The 23628-nt window shown below is 43.6% G+C and overlaps 1 protein-coding gene across 5 annotated transcripts in view; it reads left to right on the top strand.

The window, feature by feature from the left end:
- Positions 1 to 5331: 5331 nt before the first annotated feature.
- DDX60 (DExD/H-box helicase 60) overlaps positions 5332 to 23628 on the top strand; it is a 215643-nt gene continuing 197346 nt past the window's right edge. For 4 of the 5 annotated variants that reach the window (XR_012904205.1, XR_012904203.1, XR_012904202.1 and 1 more), the window contains exons 1-10: positions 5333 to 5480; positions 8428 to 8749; positions 11498 to 11567; positions 13806 to 13995; positions 15810 to 16151; positions 16503 to 16619; positions 17486 to 17629; positions 20355 to 20513; positions 22204 to 22345; positions 23265 to 23417. Coding sequence is in view for 1 of the 5 variants with exons in the window: in XM_075930185.1 (XP_075786300.1) it covers positions 8527 to 8749; positions 11498 to 11567; positions 13806 to 13995; positions 15810 to 16151; positions 16503 to 16619; positions 17486 to 17629; positions 20355 to 20513; positions 22204 to 22345; positions 23265 to 23417 (1540 nt within the window). In the remaining 4 variants the exon portion in view is untranslated. Of the gene's footprint in view, positions 5481 to 8427; positions 8750 to 11497; positions 11568 to 13805; positions 13996 to 15809; positions 16152 to 16502; positions 16620 to 17485; positions 17630 to 20354; positions 20514 to 22203; positions 22346 to 23264; positions 23418 to 23628 lie in introns of all 5 variants that reach the window. The other variant, XM_075930185.1, reaches the window with a different exon arrangement.

Here is a 23628-nt window from a genome sequence, read left to right as displayed (position 1 = left end):
GCGTGCCACACATGCCCCATGCACCCCAGGGGTGGGCCCACGCTCACGGGTGGGCCCACGCATGTGCCGGGCACTCATGCCACCAAAATGGCTCGGGCTGGCCCTGGGCATGGGACATACGTTGGGGAGTGGTGAGTGGAAGAAGAACTGGGCAGGGAATGGCGGGCTGGGAAGGAAAAAGAGCAGAGGATGGCTGGGGAGGAAGGGTTCATTATCTGGATCAGTGTCAGTGATCCAGCTGTAAACCAATGTGCCAAGGTCTCCTAGGGTATGTCTACACTACAAAGTATGAAAGACTAACTTTCATAGGTGCTAAGCTAGTGCTCCGTTAGTTTGAATTTAATTCGAACTAACGGAGTGCTTAGTTCGAACTAGGTAATCCTCATTCCACGAGGATTAAGCCTAGTTTGAATTTACTAGTTCAAATTAAGGGCTGTGTAGCCCCTTAATTTGAACTAGTGGGAGGCTAACCCTCCCCAGGTTTCCCTGGTGGCCACTCTGGCCAACACCAGGGAAACTCGTCTGCCCCCCTTCCGGCCCCGGACTCCTTAAAGGGGCACGGGCTGGCTACGGTGCCCGTGCCAGGTGTAAGCCTGCCAGCACCCAGCCAGCAGACCCTGCACCTGGCACGGATCGAGCCACCCACCCGATGCCCCCCAGCCCTCCCCCTCTTCCCGGGACCAGGCTGGCGGCTACCGGAAGCTTGCCCGGGACCGCAAGAGGCGGGCACCCGCCTGGGCTAGTGCGGACATCGTGGACCTCGTCCACGATCTCCGCACTAGGCACAGGAAAGTTGCCGTCTAGGACAGGCGAGCTGCCAGCCTGGCCACCCAGGAGCAGGTGTACATGAAAATCAAGAGGGTCCACTGAGACCCCCGACCCTGAGCCCTGAGCTTACAATGGCCATCCTGGGTCAGACCAAAGGTCCATCTAGCCCAGTAGCCTGTCTACCGACAGCAGCCAATCCTAGAGACCCTGGAGGGGATGGACCGAAGACAGTGACCAAGCCATTTGTCTCATGCCATCCCTCTCCAGCCTTCCACAAACCTTGGGCAGGGACACCACTCCTACCCCCTGGCTAATACCACTCCATGGACCCAACCTCCATGACTTGATCTCACTTCCCTTTAAACTCTGTTCTAATTCTAGCCGTCACAGCCTCCTGCAGCAAGGAGTTCCACAGGTTGACTCTTTGCTTTGTGAAGAACAACTTTCTGTTACTACTCTGAAGCCTGCTACCCATTCCTTTCCTTTGGTGTCCTCTAGTCCTTCTTTATGGGAACTAACGAAGAACTTTTCTGTATGCACCCTCTCCACCCAACTCCTGCTTTTAGAGACCTCTATCCTGTTTCCCCTCCGTCTCCTCTTTTCTAAGCTGAGAAGTCCCAGTCTCTTTAGCCTCTCTTCATATGGGACCTGTTCCCAACCCCTGATCATTGTAGTTGCCCTCCCCTCTCCCAGCCTCTCTCTTCCCCTCTCCCACCTCCTTTTCCCAGTCTCCCCCAGTTTTGTTCAGTAAAGACAGATTCCATTTTTGAACACATTTGTCCTTTATTTTGTACATCAAGAAAAGGGGCTAGGAAAGGGTAAGTGGAAGGAGGTGAGGGAGGAATGGGGTACGTGCCCCCAATGGGGAGGACTGGGCTGGCTCTGCGGGCTTTTGGGGTGGAACCTCTCCTGCAGCCCCCCGATTGCTTCCTCTCCCCAGATGGCAGCCTGCGGCAAGTGCAGCCGGGCTGATGGCCGAGTGCTCTGATGTGCCCCGTGTGGGTAGTCCGGGCACTCCAAGCCAGGACTGCTTTGCAAGCGGGGCACCCCTGAGAACTGTCTGTCCGGGGTGGGGGTTGGGACCCTTTAAGCGCAGCCCTCGGCTAGCCTGAGACAGCATCTCCACGCTCTAAGTCCTCCTCTGATGCCCTGCCGGCACGGCTTCCGGCCATCCTTAAGCCTGGTTCAGGGTCCACTTAATGTGGACATGCTAGTTCGAATTAGCAAAATGCTAATTCGAACTAGTTTTTTAGTCTAGATCCGTTAGTTCGAATTAGCTTAGTTCGAATTAGCTAAGTTAGTTCGAATTAGTGCTGTAGTGTAGACATACCCCTAGGGAGCAGGCTGGTGCCCCTGGAAGACAGTAGCTGCACCTCTCCCCCTGCTCTGCCAACAGCTCCCTGCAGTCTCACTAGTATCCTTTTCATACTGCCTCCCTCTGCTCTGAAGTTTAAGCCTAGTAAAGATCAGTAGCATATGTGAGCTGGGAGAAGGGATAGGTACACACGCACCCTGGCTGGGAAGGAGGGGCAAGTTAAATGACAATAAAAGAAGGTGGTGTTTGCTCCTGCTCATGATTAACAATATGCCCGTGTCAACAGGAAACTGACACTAAAAGAAAAGGAGGAGGAGGAGGGGATGTACAGGCAGCAGAAAAGCAGAAATGGAGGCTGCAGAATTAGCTGGGGAGGAAGATAACTAGCTCTTGACATTTAGGGAACATGCATTTAGGGGAAAGGGATTTTTTTTTTCTTGTGGATCCAAGTATCTCCACAACTGCCTCTGCAGCTAGTAGCATTTTGAACGAGGGAGTTTTAAACAGTGTAGAGTTAACTGGGATTGTAAAAGTCTCTTCATGAATGTGGCACATTTCCCCTCATCTTAAATAGACCAAAACAAGATCCACTTTTCAAATGACCCTTGGCTGGCTTATGGCTCCAGGCCCATTATTGAAGCACTGTTGAAACTATGTGCTGTGTTATTCTAAGTACAGTCCTACTGAGTGGTCTGTGGCAACCAGGTGTTAAAAATCAGGGCAGAAAAAACCATGGGTGCCTGAATATACTTCCTTTTCTTTTTCAACTGCACATTCTAAGCACCTCTTAGGGGGAAATACAGAGGCCATTTGGGAGGTGAAGGCCCTGGTTGGCAAGGGCTTGGATGAGAGTTGGAATCAGTTATTGGTATCAGCTAGTTTTTTTTATCGTTCAAATGGATTTTGGATCATGGCTGACATCCCAACCATCAAGTTCCCTGTGGCCTTTTGACAGGCACACAGAAGGATATCACTGCCAAGTTCCTGTCCCAGCTGGGGAGGGGAGTGGAAGGCTGCAGTGTGGTTGCCACTGCCGTACTACAGCCTCCACATTTATTTATTGACAAATGACATTTGCAGAATTGTACAGAATTTTAACTTTGTGCACAGAATTTTTATTTTTTTGGAATAATCCTGGCCTAGGGCCAGGCTCCACCAAAACTTGCTGCTGCTTGCTGTCCCCTGTCTTCTAAGTCCCCTTGGTGCCCTGTGTGTCCCCAGACTCTGCCTGTCACTCCCAGAGGATTTAAAAGCCACCCTCCCCAGCAGTGCTTCCAACTGCTCTTTCCCCTCTGGCTGCTGGCATATGTCCTTGTAGCCTGGGGAAGAGGGTGGGCAGCTGCACTGCTCCAGCTGCTGACAGCAGCATATGGAGACACCCTCCTCCTTGGCCATAGGAATGTACATGTTGGCAGCCGTGGGGAGCTACTACCAAAAGGGGGTGCCCCAGATAAGTGTGGCACTCTGTACCTGTTAGGATTGAAAGTTTTATTCTTTTTATATTTCTTATCTTAGGCATAATAATATAGTAGTAATGTAGCAATAATATAGCAATATAAGGCATATATATATTAACATACATTTAATATTTTACAAATTAAGTCCTTTCAGTTGAAGGTCTGTTTTCTTTGTTCTGAAGTTTAGTAAATGTTCTAAAGTAGAAAGACAGTTTTGGATATTGTCGCTGTGTTAATAAGATTAGAGGAATTTTGCTAATGTTGAAGACCGAGCCTTAATTGCTTAATTTACAACGCTTCTGCTTTGCCATGCAAATCTGTAACCTCGGAAAGTTTTTGTATATGAAAGGGAATGTGAATGTGTCAAGATAAGATGCAAAGTTATATGGCTTTAGACCCAGATGGCTGAAGAAGGAGGGTGAGTGAGCATGGGCAAGGCCAGAGCATGAGACAACCTGGCTGTAGAGGAGCCATCTATAACCATCAGTGTATACCCCCTACTCACAAAAAGATTGGATAATTGGCAGATTGACGACCTTAAAGCAGAGCAAGCACCCTGAAAGGATGATTGATTACAGGATGAGCCTTCGAGAGATGTTTTGTGAACACTCACATCAAAAAGATAATGTTCTGGTCACAAGTTGACAAAGCAGAATCCATGGATTTCAACAAGAGAAATGGATTATAAAAAAGCAGGGTGTTTTGCTTTGGAACTTGGGTTCATCTGCCACTGTCTAGAGAGGGGTATTGGATCAATTGACTGACAAGACCCTGCTTCCCCCTGTGCTCGATCTAGCTGGCCACTAGATTGACACAGACTCTGGACTGGTAACTATATCATCTGGCAGAACTGTGTATACATGATGTTTTGTGTGTGTGTGTGTATGTTTTTGAAAAGCATATGCAACCGTTGTATTCTCAATAAATGCGGCGTATTGCCTTTTCCCCCATAAAAGATCTTGTGTGCTTCGTTTAAGCATACCACACCTACTCTCTCATATGTCCTTGTGCACCTGACACCCTCTCCCCAACCCCTGTCCTGCCCCAAGCCCACCATTCAGCCCCCCAACTTCCTCACAGAACCTGCGCCCAGGATCCCCATGCCTTAACCCAGACCAGAGCCAGCACCAAGACTGCATCCCAGAGCCTGCTCCCTGACCCCTACCTGCACCCACATTCCCTCCCAGAGCCTGCAACTAAGCCCCTCCAGGCCCCCACCCTTCACTCCTCCTGCACCCAAACTCCTTCTCAGAGACTTAGGTGGGGATGGAGGTGGTAAGAGTTGGAGTGGGGGAGGGCTGTGGTCTCTGGGCATTGTGGGCACCACTAAAATTTCTGCAAACATGCTGCCCCTGGAGGGAAGTGCAGGTGTTGGGGTGAAGGTGGCAAATGCAGGGGTTAGGAGGGAGGAGGGGCAAGGGACAGGAGTTACTGGGCACAGGATGGGGGCTGCAGGGACTAGGGTTGCCCTGGGGGCCAAAGGCGATGGGGGCACCATAGGAAGGTCAGGGGCACCCAAAGACAGGTTCGGCCAGGGCATCATTTTCGCTAAGGCCAGCCCTGCATTGGGGATTAAGCTATACTGAAGTCAACACCTTTTTATCCGTATAACTGCGCCCACCGCTAGTTGCTGTACCGCTTTAGCTAGCTCGGTTTCTAAGCCAGCATCGTTACAGCTCTGTAGACCCGTGTGCATTCCCCCTCCCGCCCGGGCAGCCTTATCTCAGAGCAGCAGCGGTGGAGGGGCGCAGGCAGCTCAGGGCCCGACACCCCACGCCCTCTCCCCTCCCGCCGTGATTCACAGCCATCCCGGTTACGTGTGTGCGGAGAATCGAAACTTAGCCACGGCTCATGGCATAAAAGAGGCGGCCCGCACTCCGCCCCGGCCGGCCAGTAGCTGTTCCCGGGAGCTCCTCCCGCTGGTGTCGCCTCCTGCCCAGGTAGGGTCTGCAGAGCGGAGTGTCTCCTGCCTTCACAAGTGCCTCTCGGCGGCGCGGAACAGGCAGCTCGGAGCACAACAGCCCGTGGCAGAAGGGGACTGCGATGCTCTCCCTTTTCTGGAGCGCTAGCAGGAACTCCGTACGGGCGGGAGGGGCAGGGAGGGGCTCCGGGCTGGGACTGAGTGAGGGGCATGAGCAGGTTGGGTGGGAGAGGAGACTCCCCGTGGCTGGCACGGTGAAAGACGGGTCTCCTGGGTCCAGGGCGCCCAGAACTGGCAATAAGATAGACTGAAGAAGAGGGGATCTTTGGGTGGGTGGGCGGCTGGAGATGTTTGCAAGGCCTGCCAAAACTCTTGGGCTGTGTCTAGACTGGCCACTTTTTCCGGAAAATCAGCCACTTTTCCGGAAAAATTTGCCAGCTGTCTACACTGGCCACTTGAATTTCCGCAAAAGCACTGACGATCTTATGTAAGATTGTCAGTGTTCTTGCAGAAATACTATGCTGCTCCTGTTCGGGCAAAAGTCCTTTTGCGCAAAACTTTTGCGCAAAAGGGCCAGTGTAGATAGCCCAGATTTGTCTTCCGCAAAAAAACCCCGATTGCAAAAATGGCGATCGGGGCTTTTTTGCAGAAAAGCGCGTCTAGATTGGCACGGACGCTTTTCCGTAAAAAGTGCTTTTGCGCAAAAGCATCAGTGCCAATCTAGACACTCTGTTCCGAAAATGCTTTTAAAGGAAAACTTTTCCATTAAAAGCATTTCCGGAAAATCATGCCAGTCTAGATGTAGCCTTACATTTTTACTGTCTAAAAGCCTCAGCCAATTTCCTATGGGCGGAACAGGTTATTTTCAGTCATATCTTTAGGGAACAGCCCTTAGGCTGCGTCTACACAGTAAGCTTAATCTCAAAATAAACTACATAACTTCAGCTATGCTAATTGCATAGCTGAAGTTGAAATAGCAATCTTAAACAAAGGATGTGTTTACACAGCAAGGCTTAACTCTGAAATAAGCTACGCCAATTGAGCTACGTCAATTGCTTAGCTTATTTCGAAATAGCTTATTTCAAAATTGGGAGCATGTACACCGCACTTATTTCAAAATAGAGCACTCTGCCCCTGACTTCCCTTACTTGTCATACAACGAGGGTATAGGAGTCAGAGTAAGAAGTCCTCCAGCTTGACAGTATTTTGAAATAACTGCCTGCTGTGTAGAAGTGGATTACGTTATTTTGAAATAAGACTAGTTATTTCAAAATAATGTTGCTGTGTAGACATACCCAAATATAGAAAATGTGGTCCAAGTGTTAACATCTGTTGGGGCTAAAAATCATCGGTATCTCTATTTTCTTTTTTCCATCCTACATTCTGTTCTTGCAGGATTCAAAGAATCTCGACTTTCAGTTTATAGGAAGCAGAAAAAAAGTAAATTCTTCATTTGATATTCTGAGTTGCATCCACATATGACACCAATATTATATTCTTGCACTGTAATATATTATATTCTGGACTTAAAATGGTGGCATTACTGTTTCTCTGGATTATGGTGGTTCATTTGAAGTCACAAGCTGGAGAGTTTTTGGCAAATATCTTAAGGAACTTAAGAATTTCAGAGATTTATTTTTCATTGAAAAAAGACTGCAACTAGGGAAAGTTAAACAATACAATGAATTAGCTCTTCAGAAATGGAGATAACTCAAAGTCTAAGGTCCCTAAAGCAAATTACTCTGAAGTTCCTCTCTTTTTCACTAATTGACATCTAATGGTATGTCTACACTACAGAGTTTCTTTTTTTCGGAAAAACAACTGTTTTTCCAAAAAAAGTTCATTTACGTCCACATTGCAATTGCGTTCTTTTGAGAAGAAAATTGAAAGAATAGAGGGGTATTTCTGACATTGGTAAACCCCTTTCTATGAGGAAGAAGCCTTTTTCCAAAAGAGCCCTTTCAGAAAAAGGTGTGTGTGGACAGGGAAGAGGGAGTTCTTTTGAGAGAAGAGGAAAGAGGAAAAAGCACAGGTGCCCTGGTGGCCATTCCATACATAGTAATCACAGCTAACATGAGAGAGAGCGTCCATTCAGTGCGGACACTATCTTTCAAAAAAGCAGATTGCTTTTTCGATGTGCTTTGGCAGTGTAGATGCTCTCTTTTGGAAGAAGTTTTTTCAGAAGATCTCTTTAGGGAAAGTTTCTTCCAAAAGAAGCCTTCAGTCTAGACATAGACTAAGTGTCCATCATAAAACTACTACATAACTGGCAGATCAAGGGAAAGATTTTCAGGACTGGAATAACTGGGATAGAATAATGAAGCAGGAGAAGTAAAATGAAAAATAGGGCCCCAACGAGCTCTGTAACTTGGTGGAATCATGAGAATTTTAAAAAAGAAGTGTTCTAAAATCAAAATTTTTAAAATCACTTCCAAGAAGAGACATTGTTAGCTGCTGTTTCAGTATCTGTTACACAAGATTTCACAGGAGCTTGCAACATTGCCTGATGAGTAATTTTCTTTATTTCCAAATCATGGTTTGATTAGTAAACAAATAACATAATTAAGAGACAGTTATATCTGCAGACAGCTATCCTGAATATATGTTGATTCATGCTACATGATCAGATGTAGGCATAGCATTACGGGTAAGTAGTATGAGGATTTGATGGAAATTGTATGCTGTCTTTTTTTTAGTGGAACTGTATAGTTATTGAACACAAGTGTGCAATAATGTACTCGTTATCTATAAAATAACTCTTGTGGTTTAATTATCTAGGTTTTTATAATGTATACATCCCTTCCTTTAATAATACTGTATATTATTTTCTTATGTTTAATATGTGAAGGAGATGAGTAAATATTGTTGGCTTGGACTCATCACATTTTACTGTCTTCTTCCAAAATGTCCAATGATTTTATAGAAATTTATGAAGTTAATAAGGCCCATAATCTTTCCCTTTACAGAGAAATGTATGTTTCCTAAAAGGAGTTTTGAAGACTAACAGCAGATCTAATAAGCATATGTAAGTTGAAGACAGTGTCAGGAATCAGAATAAAGCTATCATGGCTTCTGCAGGGACTGATTTCAGTGATGATTTCAGTGACGATGACGGTGATGTCACAGACTATTGCCTTGAAAAAAAATCTGTGTCTTTTGAACATCAAGTAGAAAATAAAGGTGGCTTCAGTGACTTTTCAAATGTGTTTTTCTGGGAAAAGGAGATACAGCAGATATCAAGGGCCAGCGATGACAGCAGACATGACAGCTATGATTTCAGAAATCCAGGTGAGTAGAAACTTTCATTTTTGTTCGTGACCATATTGCTAGCTCACGTGGTTTCAACAGGAAGCTTCATTTAAGATTTCATCATTTTCAGAGATGAACACTCATCTTGCAGTTCTGTGGTTATTTCTCCAAATTAGACTAGACAGCGTGACCCTGGGTTGTTTCTTAACATAAAATCTAAGTTCAGAAGTATGTTTATTTGACAAAACTCTGTATTTGTTTTTAGCAGAGGCAAAATGTAAAACCAGAATTTTTAAATGTGATGGGAATCAGTTTGAAGCAAAAGAGTATTAAATCCTCTGTCAGTTCTTTGGAAATTTACCATAATGTTTTTCTTCTAATAATTATACCTTTATTGAAGCAGAATGGAAACCAACTTCCACTCTGACACTCATTTTGGGTGGGATAAATTATGGTAGGATAAATAAATTATGTCATTCATTTGACACTAATATGATGTATAGAATACAAGGCTCAGGTTCAAGAATGATTATTTTAATCAAATACTTCAAGTTTTGGTTAGGTGGTAATAAAGATCTTAGGGAATCTTTCAGATTAATGGCTAATTCAAATATAAAATCTTTACAAACAGATCTTGATTCTTGGGTTTGGCCAAGCTGTATGCCACCACTGTACTTTCCCAAACCCAATGTACGGTGTAGCTTGATCTAAGATTATGTTAAATTCTAATTACCCACCTTTAGGATTAACAGGTTCTCTGTCCCAGGATCAGGCCCAGTATTCAATTATACTATGATTGGGAACCCTGTTGTGCATGGTTGTAACAATCACAATATAGAAACTTTTGTATATTTACAATACAGGCAGTCCCCGAGTTACACAGATCCGACTTACGTCGGATCCGCAGTTACGAACGGGCTTTTCTCGCCCCGGAGGACGGGAGCAGCGGGACGCCCAGATGTGCCGCGATCCGCCGCCCCCGTCCTCCGGGGCGAGAAAAGCTGCTCCCCGTCTCCCTGGTCTGACCAGCAGACCAGGGAGATGGGGAGCAAAGCCTCGGAGCATGCCAGCAGTAGGACAGCCGCGACACGCCTGGACTGTCCCGCTGCCCGCGTGCTCTGCGGCTTTGCTCTGCGTCTCCCAGGTCAGCAGACCAGGGAGACGGAGCAAAGCCGTGGAGGACTTGGGCGGTCCCGCCACCCCTGTCTCCCTGGTCTGCTGGGGGGGGGGGGGGAGGGTGCAGCTAGTGCCCTCCCCCAGCAGACCAGGCTTTTCTTGCCTACCCCTGGGGTAGAGCAGCTGGGGGCTGCCGGGTTGGTCCCGCAGCGCCGCTCCGGACCAACCCGGCAGCACCCCAGCTGCTCTGCCCCAGGCGTCCTGATTCAGCCGCTGCTGGTCAGTTTCAGCAGCAGCTGACTTGGGGACGCTTGGGGCAGAGCAGCTGGGGTGCTGCTGGGTTGCTCCAGTAGCGCGGCTCCTCGGCGCTACTGGAGCAACCCAGCAGCACCCTAGCTGCTCTGCCCCAGGTGTCCCCAAGTCAGCCACTGCTGATACTGATCAGCGGCTGACTCCAGAAAGCCAGAGGCAGAGCTGCTTTGCCCCGGGCTTTCTGGAGTCAGCCCTGGTCAGTTTCAGCAGCGGCTGAATCAGGACGCCTGGGCCAGAGCAGCTGGAAGGCTGCTGGGTTGGTCCCACAGCGCCGAGGAGCGGCGCTACTGGACCAACCCAGCAGCACCCCAGCTGCTCTGCCCCAGGTGTCTCCAAGTCAGCTGCTGCTGAAACTTATCAGCGGCTGATTCCAGAAAGCCAGAGGCAGAGCTGCTCTGCCCCAGGCTTCCTGGAGTCAGCCCTGGTCAGTTTCAGCAGCGGCTGAATCGGGATGCCTGGGACAGAGAAGCTGGGGTGCTGCTCGGTTGGTCTGGTAGCGGCAAACCTCGGCGCTGCGGGGACCAACCCAGCAGCACCCCAGCTGCTCTGGCCCAGGTGTACCCAAGTCAGCTGCTGCTGAAACTGACCAGCGGCTGAATCCAGGAAGCTGGGGCAGAGCAGCTGGGGACAGCGGGGGTGCTGCTGGGTTAGTCCCGCAGCCCCGAGGGGCAGCGCTACTGGACCTACCCGGCAGCACTCCAGCTGTTCTGCCCCCTGCTTCCCGGATTCAGCGCTGGTCAGTTTTAGCAGCGGCTGAATTGGGGAAGCTGGGGGCAGAGCAGCTCCAATGGTCCGGCTGCCCGGAGCACTTCTGGGTTCCTGATGGTGCCGGACCATCAGGAGTGCCGGACTGTCAGATGCCGGACCATCGGAATTTTACTGTAGAAGCCTAAAACTGCTCAATCACTGAATTAACTCAAGTGGTAAAGGTCTGTGCTGTATACCTAAAGGTCCCAGCTTTTCTGGTGACCTATGACCCATCAATTTGTTTCTATATGATGACATTTCTAGTTTTTCAGGTTCCTCTTAAATTTAGGAGATAACATTTATGAACATTTACATTTAAAGAACATTAAGGCTGCAAAATTGAGCATGCAAGACATAGGAAATGCCAGAATTAAGGCTGCCCCCAGTACATATGCATTATGGTACAGTCATTACTTACATGATTACATGCTAGTTTTTGCATGAGAAATTTTTGCACTTCCTAACTTCTGAGTTCTTGATTTGTAATTATAATGCTTTTTTAACATGTTTTTTCATGTAATACAATGGAATGAGAAAGTGATTGGATATAGGCTGACTGATAACATAAGTCTTGTGACTGATTGCTAAGCAAATGTTTTATCAATATTTTAGAACTAAACAAACATAGGGGAATGATGGAGAAGATATCTGACTTAATTTTGAATGACATACCAAGAGCTGAGTAAGTATGGCTGCAATTATTTGAACTAAAAAAAAAAAGAAAAAATCCAAGAGAAATTGTCTGTCTGGAGAAGAATTTCAGTAAGACTCAGATGATAGTAGTGCTACTGCACATGCTATTAGCCAGGATGGGCATGGCCAGAGGTGAAAATTGGGCAGGGAACCCCAGTGTACCACTCCAGTAAGAAAGGGGATGGCATGACTGGGAGTGTTCTGCAACAAGTGGTGGTGTGGCATGCATTCCATCGGCTTCTGGGGCTTTCATTCTTGTCCCTCTAGGTCACGTTAAGCAGCTCACATGTGGGCTCTGGTGGGACCCAGTCTGTTCATGTCCCAGTCTGTTCTGCTGCCCTTCTCACCATGATTTGATGATGAGATGAAAACATTTTGGCATTATAAAGGAAAAGGTATCATTACTATTGTGATAGACAGTTCAAATAGGGTCCCTTTGAAGATTAAATTTATCTCATTGAGTACACATGGTTCATAATCATAATTTTGGAGCCTGTTTATTCAAAAAAACCATGTAAACTGTATATTCATTCAGGGTATGTCTACACTACATGCCTCTGTCAACAGAGCCATGTGGATGAGCTTTGTAGACATAGCAAAATGAAGTGGCAATTTAAATAATCGCGCTTCATTTATATCAAAATGGCTGCTGCGCTGTGCCTATCAGCTGTTTGTCGGCTCAGCGTGGTAATCTGGATGCTCGACGGTCGACATCAAAAGCCTTTGTCGACCGCCTTGGTAAACCTCATCCCATAAGGCATAATGGGGCAGTTGACAAAGGCTTTTGATGTTGACCGCCGAGCGTCCAGACTACCGTGCTGAGCCGACAAACAGCTGATTGGCACAGCGCGGCAGCCATTTTTATGTAAATGAAATGGCGATTATTTAATCGCCGCTTCATTTTGCTATGTCTACGAAGCTCATCTACATGGCTCCATCAACGGAACCGTGTAGTGTAAGCATACCCTCAGATCCTGTATTTTCATATGAAATAGGCATCTTTACTTTCAGTTATGTTTTTGGAATGAAACTGTACTTGTTTTTCCAGCAAATATTGGCTAGGTGTAAGTGGTTTATGTGATTCGCTTTGCTAAGTTATATTCCACACTCTTTATCTATTTACTTTTATGTGACTCACACAGTTGGAAATCTCCTGGAAAATTCCTAGGGCTGATACTGACATTTTCTGCTCATCACAATTGCATAAGCTTCATAGAAAATTCATAACATAGGCTATGTCTACACTACAAACAAAAGTCTGAAAAAGATATGCAAATTGTGAACCGAAATTTGTGTATCTTTTTCTGCTTTTCTTCCAAAAGAGGCTTTTCCAACATTTTGCCCATCTACACGGGCCCAAATGTTGGAAAAAAAACCCTCTTTCAGAACATCCCTTCTTCCTCATAAAATGAGATTTACAGGGATGCCGAAAAAACATGTCTGCTTTTTCAAAATTTTTTTTGGAAAACCAGATGCGTTCCTTGGACGTGGCAGAGCTTTTCCGGGATGCCTCTGGTATCCTGGAAAAGCTCTGCAGTCTAGACGTACTATATACACATTCCTTATAGCAGCCAATAAAGATGTTGGTGTAAATATAATTGGAAATAACATGGCAACAGTTTTTCACTGAGTTACTGATCTTTCTTTTTCTCATAGGCTGGGTCTACTCTGGGCCACTTATTCCGGAAAATCAGCCGCTTTTCCGGAATAAGCTGCGAGCTGTCTACACTGGCCCTTGAATTTCCGGAAAGCAACGACGCTCTACTGTACAAAATCAGCCGCTATTCCGGAAAAGCTACGCTGCTCCCGCTCGGGCATAAGTCCTTATTCCGGAACACTGTTCCGGAAAAGGGCCAGTGTAGACATCCCAGTAGTCTTTTCCGGAAAAAAGCCCCGATCGCGAAAATGACGATCGGGGCTCTTTTCCGGAAAAGCGCGTCTACATTGGCCACAGATGCTTTTCCGGAAAAAGGGCTTTTCCGGAAAAGCAGCCTGCCAACGTAGACGCTCTTTTTCCGGAAATACTTATAACGAAAACTATTCTGTTTTAAGCATTTCCGGAAATTCATGCCAGTATAGACACAGCCATAGAGAACTGGATCACTAAGTTTGTTTACGTTTTTTTTTTTAACTGATCTTTTTTACATTTACTCAAGCACATAGTGTTGGTTCCATTAATTGTTGTTAAATTGTACTGTTTTGTTGCCATATGTATTCTTTGTTCCAGGTATGTCAGCTTACTCAATGATTATGTTGAGTCTGAGTTTTTTTTGATTGACGGAGATTCATTGTTCATCACTTGCATAAGTGAACAGACATTACTGCCAGGACAGAACCTGCACTTCTTTTACCTGGTAGAACGCTTTCTAAAGGATTTAACATCAAAAGGAGCAAAATATGTTATTGTTTTCTTCAAGGTAACAAATGTATACATTTTGCAATGAAATAGTTGAATTTCTTCACTAGAGAAAACTGTTAATTCATAATACATTAAGTATTTTTTAACCAATAAGACATTTAAAGGCTAAGTTCAGAACTTTAGCTAGTATCTCCCCTTCTTTCTTTTGTACAGCTTAGATTTTATTATGAAGCTAGAAAAATTACAGTATTGTAAAATTAAAGCTTATATATCATATTGACTTGCTCACATAGGCCCTAGCAATTTGCCTCCTGCCCCCAAAATATTATAAAATCATGCGTACATAATAGTATCAGATTAGATTAAGGTACCCTTCCAACTCTGAATCTGTAATTCATTTCTTTAATATCAGTATGGAAATTGATGAACGTCATATCCTCTTTTTCTTGCATCCATGCAAAGAAATTAAAAGCTTCAACTAGTCTAATTTTACTTAAATATCGTATATCCGTTTATGCGATAGAGCAAGCACAATTCTAAAGTAAATTAAAAGGGATATTTAAAAGAGATAAATTAAATTAAAATATTGATCTAGAATGGCTACTGGCTAATACTGCATGGCAAGTTCTATGTTTTTAAACCTAATTTATGTACATTTTGGGATTATGTTGAGTCTCTACCTATGTATTGGTGTTGTATTAATGTTAATAAAGACAAAGGATCCAATTCTTGAATCTGAGAAGTGGTTTCCACTATTTTCCCTGATGTAAAGCAGATTTAAGATCTATCATTCAGGCTGGTGGAGGATTTCCCAAGCATGGGGTTGCTCTAGTATAGAGGCTCTCAATCTTTCAAGTCTACTGCATCCCTTTGAGGAGTCTGATTTGCCCTAAGTTTCATTTTACTTAAAAACTACTTGATTACAGACAAAGATATAAAAATCAGACATAAAAATTCAAAAGTGTCACAATGCACTATTATTGAAAAATTGCTGACTTTCTCGTTTCTACCATATAAAATACATCAATCGGAATATAAATATTGTACTTACATATGATTGTACAATATATTGAGAAGCAAAAATGAGTAACTGAATGAAATTTTAGTTTGTACTGACTTTGCTAGTCATTTTTATGTAGCCTGTTGTAAAACTAGGCAGATATATAGGTGAAAATATCCTGTCTGAAAACCACTCCTCTTGTGGCCCCTATTCTAGCATCTACATCTGACCTATTGTGCAGGGAGTGTGTGATCAAGCAGTCCTTACACTCCAGTGATTCCCAGAACAACTCTGGCATGTGTGGTTCCAGTTTGAGGAACTGGCCCAAAAGATTTACACATAAAGCCTCAGTTGTACCAGTTGCTCACTTGGCACGGCCAAGAATCTGGCCCACAAGCTATTTCTTTGACTCTGTACGTCAGCAGACTCTTTAAATGTCTCCTTATGTTGTCTAATTATGATCTGACCTTGCCAATGCTTATTCACCCAAGCAGCCTTCCTGACATATACAGCTCTCAGTGGCAATGCTGTAAATCCAGAGTAACTACATAGCTGTACTTAAATGAATGAAGATTCTATGAATTTACACCAATGTAAGTGAGGGCATGACTGATCCAATAAGACTATCTGAGTAGCTACAGGATTAAGCTATCAATTTAAATTATTTGTAAGTTATTATTAAAGTTATATAATATAAAGTGTTATTTTCAGGTCTTGTTAATTCAAAATAATAGCTTCAAAGCAGATACTATGAAGATGTACTTGCAAAGTACGTCATTACTAAGAATGAATATGTTTATTCTCTAGTTACAGCTAATTGAAATTGTTAATCTCTATAAAACATAACAGAATTTAACTTCATTTTTTTGCAGGATGCAGAACATACATATTTCGGGCATCCCACTCTCTTGTCTCTACGTACTTCATTGATTCTCCATCTTCAGCACAATACTGACGCTGTCATTCATACTGAATTTTCCAACTTTTTAGAAAAGAAGTGGCAAGATTTCTTGGAAGAATGCTACCCTTATTTTATAATAATCTCTGATGATGGACTGACTGAACTACAGACAGGCTTTCTCAATTTCTTTATCATTCATGCCTTGTCAAAAAGAATCAATGTTGTCCTTACTTCTGGACAAGAATCAGATGTTATCAGAGTTTATGGATATCATATCCATGGCTTACACAAGCACAAGGAATTTTTCTCTCAGGTAAACAATAAATGAAAACTTTACTGATATTTAACAGAGAAATGTAATATTTAAGAGATGTAGTAGATCTTGCCTGAAAATGACTGAGACCTAATGACTTGTTTATATTAAAACAATATAATGAAAACATGATTTAGAGATAGACTGTAAACTCTGGGAGAGAGACTAAGTTGAGCTTGCACACAGAGCATGGCATTAAATAAATATCAGAGGAGAAATGACTGTTTTGAAAGACCTAAAAAAGTCATAATATTCAAATAGCATGTACATTAAAAAATAAAATGGCTGAATTTACAAAATAAACTTGATTTTAAAAAATAACCAATATATATATATATATATATATTTAAGCATCAAGTAGAAATTCAGCATGCTTTCCAAAGACTGGTTAAAGATTTGGAGGAATCCAGTACAGCAGCATTACTTTCTCTAACTGGACATTCAAGCATGAAGGATATGGAAAAAGAGGTATTTCATTTTATTACTTTAGTCAAAAATTTGAAAGAATTTGTACCAAAATCCTCCATTAGTTTTAGTTTGTAATGAAGACATATAATTTTGGAAAACATCCTAGCAGCATTATAATTTGAAAAAAAAGGTGAAAAATTGAAAACTAAAAATCCACTGTGAGAGTTCCACTTTAAAAATTTAAACAGTAAGGTATAAAAATGCACATAGTTATATTCAGCAATAGTTCTAAGTAGATCCCCTTATTAGCTTCAAAATTAAATGTATTTTATACCTTCAAATTTGTCCTATTCTAAAATTATAATATGCTATATTAGTACAATAGTTGTAATACAATATGTTGTATTGCTTTTATTTTTTTTTAACTAAAAAATCTCAGCTCACCCCAGCATCCCCAGTTGACTGTAGGCTCCATGCAGTGCTGCCATTTTGAAATACCACGGGGAGCACAAGGCCAGAGGGGAACTGCTCGAGTCCCCTGCTAGCCCCGTGCTCCCCACAGTGCTTTCACCTTTGAAGTTTAGTGATAGTCCTGTGGCTGTTGCTACACTTCAAAGGTGGAGGCACCCTTATCGAATAATTGTATAGTCGATGCAAATTGCATCAACTATTTGATTAGCCAATTAGCCCTTAGTTGGGATGTGTAATTTGTATAATATCGCTCTCAATACTGCAAGATGTTGGCAAATCATCCTTCACCTCTACAGGGAGGTATCATTGTCATTTCTTTAGGCCTCCAACTAAATATTTCACTCGTGATTTTGTCTCTTGTTGGCTTCTTTTGCCTGTTATATTTTTAAAAGAGAAAAAAACCTCTTCTTCTAAAATCCTCTTCAAATTTTTAATTATATATTTCATAATACCAGGTTTCTAACACGTTATCCCAGCTCAAGTATGATTGTCCAGAAGTATCTGATATTCGACACATTGTCTGCATTGTCACATGTGCACTGGATTTGAGAATGTGCAGTAGGTTACAAAAGAAACACCGGGATACCATATCAAAAGAGGTAGGATTTCAGATAGCACAAACTTTTGCTTTTTTTCCTTTTCCTTACCTCACATTGACAGAGGTAAGCATTTTCCCTATGGCATATGTTCCCTGTGCTATAATATAAACTATTGTTACAAAATATTTCTACATAAAAGCCTGTAGTAGAACACAAATCATTTCCAGAAAACAGCAACTGACATACATAGTAATAAATATCACTGGGGGTATTTCAAATACAGAACTAGAAAGTTTTGCTCTATGCAGGATGTGGAGGTCTGCACCATTACATATACCTTTTAAAAGATTTAATGGAATGAACAAATGTACTAAATGTTACCAAATCTCACAATTTTATCATGACTCTCGCAATATATGGTTTTTCACTTAAAGTCCCAACTTTTGAAGTTAAGTGTTTACAAGAGCTTCCTTTCAATGCAAAGTGAATTTCTAACCCTTATGGTTACAAAGAAAAATTTAAACATGAGACCAAAGTGCAGCCTGACGGCTCCAAAACTAGAAAGCAAACAAGAAGAACCCAATATTTACTACAGGCAGTCCCCGGGTTACGTACAAGATAGGGACTGTAGGTTTGTTCTTAAGTTGAATCTGTATGTAAGTCGGAACTGGCTCCAGATTCAGCTGCTGCTGAAACTGATCAGGGGCTGACTACAGGAAGCCCTAGACAGAGTTGCTCTGCCCCCGGCTTCCTGGAATCAGCCGCTGATCAGTTTCAACAGCGGCTGAATCTGGACTCCTGGGACAGAACAGCTGGGGCGCTGCCGGGTAGGTCCCCGCAGGACCAACCCGGCAGCACCCCAGCTGCTCTACCCCAGGCATCCCGCAACAAAAGCCTGGTCTGCTGGGGGGGGGGGCGCACTAGCTGCACCCCCCCCCCCAGCAGACCAGGGAGACCTGAGCAAAGCCGTGGAGGCGCAGAGGTCCCGCCGCCTCTGCGGCTTTGCTCCTGTCTCCCTGCTGTGCTGGGGGAGTCCCCCCCAGCACAGCAGAGAGACCCGAGCAAAACCGCACAGGCGGCGGGACCCCGCTGCCCGTGCGGCTTTGCTCCTTTGCCCCGGAGCAAAGCCACACAGGTGGCGGGGTCCCCCGCCTCTGCGGCTTTGCTCCTGTCTCCCTGCTTTGCCCCAGAGCAAAGCCGCACAGGCGGCGGGGTCCCCCGCCTCTGCGGCTTTGCTCCGGGGCAAAGGAGCAAAGCTGCACGGGCAGCGGGGTCCGCCGCCTGTGCGGCTTTGCTTGGGTCTCCCTGCTGTGCTGGGGAGTCCCCCCTAGCACACCAGGGAGACCCGGAGCAGCTTTTCTCGCCCTGGAGGACGCGGTGGCGGGACCACTGCGCTCTGGGCGGTCCCGCTGCCCGTGAGCTCCGGGGCGAGAAAAGCCCCGTTCGTAAGTGTGGATCCGATGTAAGTCGGATCCGCGTAAGTCGGGGACTGCCTGTAGTATTTAAAAATCTCAAAAAACTTCAGCCATTCTCATGGGTTTTTTTGGTGTGGAGGTAATTTTTGAATATTTGGGTTAATAGTACTATTACCCAGAACACTATATATCACAGACCATTCATGGCAACCTTAACTGTACTCCAGTGTGTACATCTGGGGTAAGAGGTTCTGAATGTCTGACATTCTCATAGGGGCAGAGTTAAGGTAATGATGTGTAATTTATTGTATGTACTAGTTATGCAATTGGTGAAGTCATTGTCTTCTGGTACAGGAGTAGGGAGATAGTTTTCTTGATTTTTAATGTTCTTGCTTGTGTGAAGTATGTTATGGGTAGACCCACCTTTACTTACATATAATGTGGTCTTTTACATACCCACCTTTAAGAAGTACCTGCAAGGTTGTTACAAGGAGAGAGAAAAATTCTCCTTAATTTCTGGGAATAAGACAAGAAGCAGTAAGTTTAAATTGCAGTAAGGGAGGTTTAGGTTGGACATTAGGACAAAAATCCTAACTGTCAGGGTGGGTAAGCACCGGAATAAATTGCTTTTGGAGATTGTGGAATCTCTGTCATTGTAGGTTTTTAAGAGCAAGTTAAACAAACACGTGTCAGGGATGGTCTAGATCAGGGGTTCCCAACCTTTTTGGTCTCAGTACCCCCTTTGCTTTTAGTAAACCTTCCCATACCCCCTATTCAATATGAAAGGAAATAAATTCTAGACTCTAGAATCCACAACTTTTTTCACTAACACTACTACTTTTGGAATATTTCAATTAGGATAGTCTAGTTATTTACCACATATTCCCTGTACCCTATTGACAAGCTTCTCGTACCTCCTGGGGGTACACGTACCCCAAGTTGGGAACCCCTGGTCTAGATGGTGCTTAGTTGTGTTGTCAGTGCAGGGGACTGGACTTGATGACCTCTTAAGGTTCATTCCAGTACTATGATTCTGTGATTCTGTGTATTGTCCAAAGCTATAGAGGTGGCCTTGAATTTTGCACTTACTTTTTTTCAGACACAAATAATTAGATACAGTGTTGTAAAAGCAAAATAATTGGGGATTAACCTCATTCATGAGTGTAGCTACTTGATCATGCCTATAGCTGAAGTCAGAATGAATGCATTCACAAAATCAGCTAGTCTAAAAGAGCAATTCTACACGTTTGTAATTATGTCTGTCAAATAGCAGATGCAAAATGGAAGATCAGACTGAAGTGCTTTTCAAAATATGATTTGCAAAATAGGTTGCATGTAGGCATGATACTTTTTTATTTGTATTTATACAGGAGAAGAGTAGGGAAACACCACCAAAAGAAGCAGAAGACCTAATCAGGATGTATTGCCTCAGTGTGGCTTTTCTTTTCCATGTACCTCTTTCACAACGAGCTCGGGTTAGATTAATCAGTAACCACTGGAGTAAACAAGCTTCCACATTTATACAAATGGTAGGCATTGCATTTTTCATTATTTGTACTTTTAGCTCTTAAATATTAACAAAAGACACAAGGAGTGGGATTCTTGAAGGGACTTACATCTGAATGTCACAAAGCTTAACTTTTAGGTGCCTAGAAAGCACAGAAACACCACCGAGATCCATAAAGCTGAGTTATGTATTAGAATTCCAGTACCATAAATGGAGGGAGATAGGAGTTTAAGAATGTGATCCACAAAAGCCAACATGCTAGGTAAGGAGACATGATAGATGTGGATGAGAGTTGTGTATGCTAAGACCTGCCCCTCTGTCAAAGATCCGTACCTACGTCCAGGCTGCAGGGAAGTACCCATCTTTGTTTACTGATCCCTGAAAGGAAAACTGCTGTTTGGAATCAGGCAACTTAGGTGCCTCAGCCATTTATTGAGGAACTGAATTAGGAGCCTATGTCAAGCCACACAAAATGGTGGAAGGGAGTAAGAGGACACCTTATAATTTTCAACCAAGGAATGAGAACACTTTCCTAGGATGTGGGAGACACAGGTTCAGTTCTCCCCATGCTGCCAAGTGCAGATAAAGGCTTTGAACTAGGATTTCCCACTACTCGTGTAAGTGCTCTAACCCCTGATTCATGGGTTATTTGGAGGAGCCCTTCCTCATTCTCTCCTGTTGAAGCTGTTCCATGATGGACAAATAATTTAAGAGTGATTGAAGCAGAGAGAGTGATCCCAGAGTCTCTCACCCTCCAAGTGGGGGTTTCTTTCCTAATGTTCTGCTTTATACTTACTTTTCGTATAAGCAGACTAAGTACATGGATTTGTTTAACAGCTATTCAGACCTAGGTACGGGGGTGTCCACCAAAAATTTAATTCTGCCTGGGTTGGAGGGGAGGGGTGTGTCCAGCGGCCATGAAATGCTGTGGAGGATTCCAGGGGCTGTTTTAAAAACTTCCCCCAGGCTCCCCTGCAGCATGGGTGGACACTTCTGGTTCGTTTCCTGAGTGGGAGGGAAGGGAACCCCCTGAATCTCTTTCCTGCATGGGGGAGGACATAGCGGGCCAGCTTCTCCCAGACTCTTCACAGGGTGGCCACATGCTTCCAGCAGTGCCGCTTTAACATTTAAGGTGTGTGGGGAAGGGAGGAATCCCTTGCAGGAGTGGGATGGAAGGCAAACTCCCACCCAGACACTTCCCTGCATAGGGTGTCTTTAGGGATGAAGGGGTGGCCACAACTGGGCAAGGAAAAGCAAACTCAACCATCACACTAAAATTTGAAATAAAAAAAAAAGAACATCACACCATGTCAAGAGGGGTTTTTAATTGGATTTTTCTACATGTGTGTGGTTTTTTTTTTTGCTTCTCACTTCTGTGTAGCCCCCAACTGATATCTCTGTGGATTAGTGGCACCTGACCCAAAAGGTTCCCTCCCCCTGATTCAGACCTTTATGATCATAAAAAAATTAATGATGGGTAATTTAAGAAAAAGGACAAACTTAAAAAACAATGAATATTTTAGCAGCATCTTAAAGACTAACAAAACATGTAGATGGTATCATGAGCTTACATGGGTACAAAAAGTGCATTTCTCATCTGAAACTGGAGCCGAAGTCTTCAGGCGAGACCCCAAAAAGGTTTTCCTTGCTTTGAGTACCTGACACAGATGGTAATTTTATGTATTCATCCTATTTACTTTTTTACCTTTTAGCATAAAGTTTGTGAATTTTTTCTTCTAAAACACTTGACAACTGAAAATCTACGGAAAGTGGGTTTCACTCACTTGCCTGATTTAAGTGATGATCTTTTGTGGAAGAATGTTGCATATTACTATGAAGTAGAAAATAAGCAAGGTACTACATTCATATTTGGTTCTTCACATATTTGTTTTTCAACATAATCTAATTTTTAATCTAACAATTAAACAGTTCATGTAATATTACTGTAATTAATATTAGATTATGACATTAGTCATATGCTTCAGAATTCCTCCTTTGCTTCTTCCTCATTCCTGGGGTAGATGAGTACATGGGATAGAAGCTCACTATTGCCTATAACAGCAGTAAATTACTGTTCTTATCCCTATTCCCAGATTTCTCTACTGATTCAGCAACTCCTGCAAGCACATGATGGTTGTAGTCATGATTCCACAATTCCCCTCCCCTTCTTCTATACTCTCTTCCTGCCTGGTTCAGGGAAGGAATAACTGGGCAAGTAGTCCTGCTTGCTTCTAAATGCTTGAACACAAGGCTTGGGAGTGCAAGGCATGTGTGGTGTTATTCTGTAGGGGTACGTTTATACAGCAGTGTTATTTTGGAATAACTAACGTTATTCCGAAATAACATAGTCCATGTCTACACTACAAGCCATTATTTTGACATAATGTCAAAATAAAATTGAGCTGGAGGACTTCTTACTCCAACTCCTGTAATCCTCATTTTATGGGGAGTAAGGGAAGTCAGAGGAAGAGTGCTCTTTCTTGGACTTCTTGCTGTATAGACAGTACCAAAAGCTGAAATAAGCTATTTCAACCTAAGCTACGCAATTGACGTACCTCAAGTTGCGTAACTTATTTCGGCTTTAGTCCTGCTGTGTAGATATGCTCTAACAAACATAACTTTTTTGCCACTTCAATGTTGTGTCTTGTACTGAATTTTCAAAAGTCCTCAATTCTGTCACTGATACTGCAGTGTGCAAAAAATTAAAGAAATCATGTTTTTAAGAAAATATTGTATAGAAAAATATTTGTTTTCGCTCTACATTACTTCTTAGGCTTAAACTTGGATATGGGAGAAAAAATTAAGAAAGAGTATGAGTATATGTGGAGTGTCATATCAAAACTAGCTGGAAATGATGATGGAAACTCTTTGCCTCTGAGGAGAACGTCTACATCTTTTCTTGAAAAGAGAGCTTCACCAGCTAGAGGTACCATAGTAGCAATCTTCAAAAGTTACACTATGTTTTTATTTTAACTCATGATTTTAAAACTGTATTTATTAAGGCTTTGTTCAACTGAAGATATATGGTTCCTCCATGAACAAAACAGTCTGCTTAATCTGGTGACATATTTGGAAGAAATCTTACTGCTTAGTGGAAACAACAATCTTTTAAAATATTGAGTTGACCAAGCTCTTGC

Source organism: Pelodiscus sinensis, chromosome 5 (genome assembly GCF_049634645.1).
Source record: "Pelodiscus sinensis isolate JC-2024 chromosome 5, ASM4963464v1, whole genome shotgun sequence".
Lineage (NCBI taxonomy): Eukaryota > Metazoa > Chordata > Testudines > Trionychidae > Pelodiscus > Pelodiscus sinensis.
This window is presented reverse-complemented; position numbering and strand designations above follow the sequence as displayed.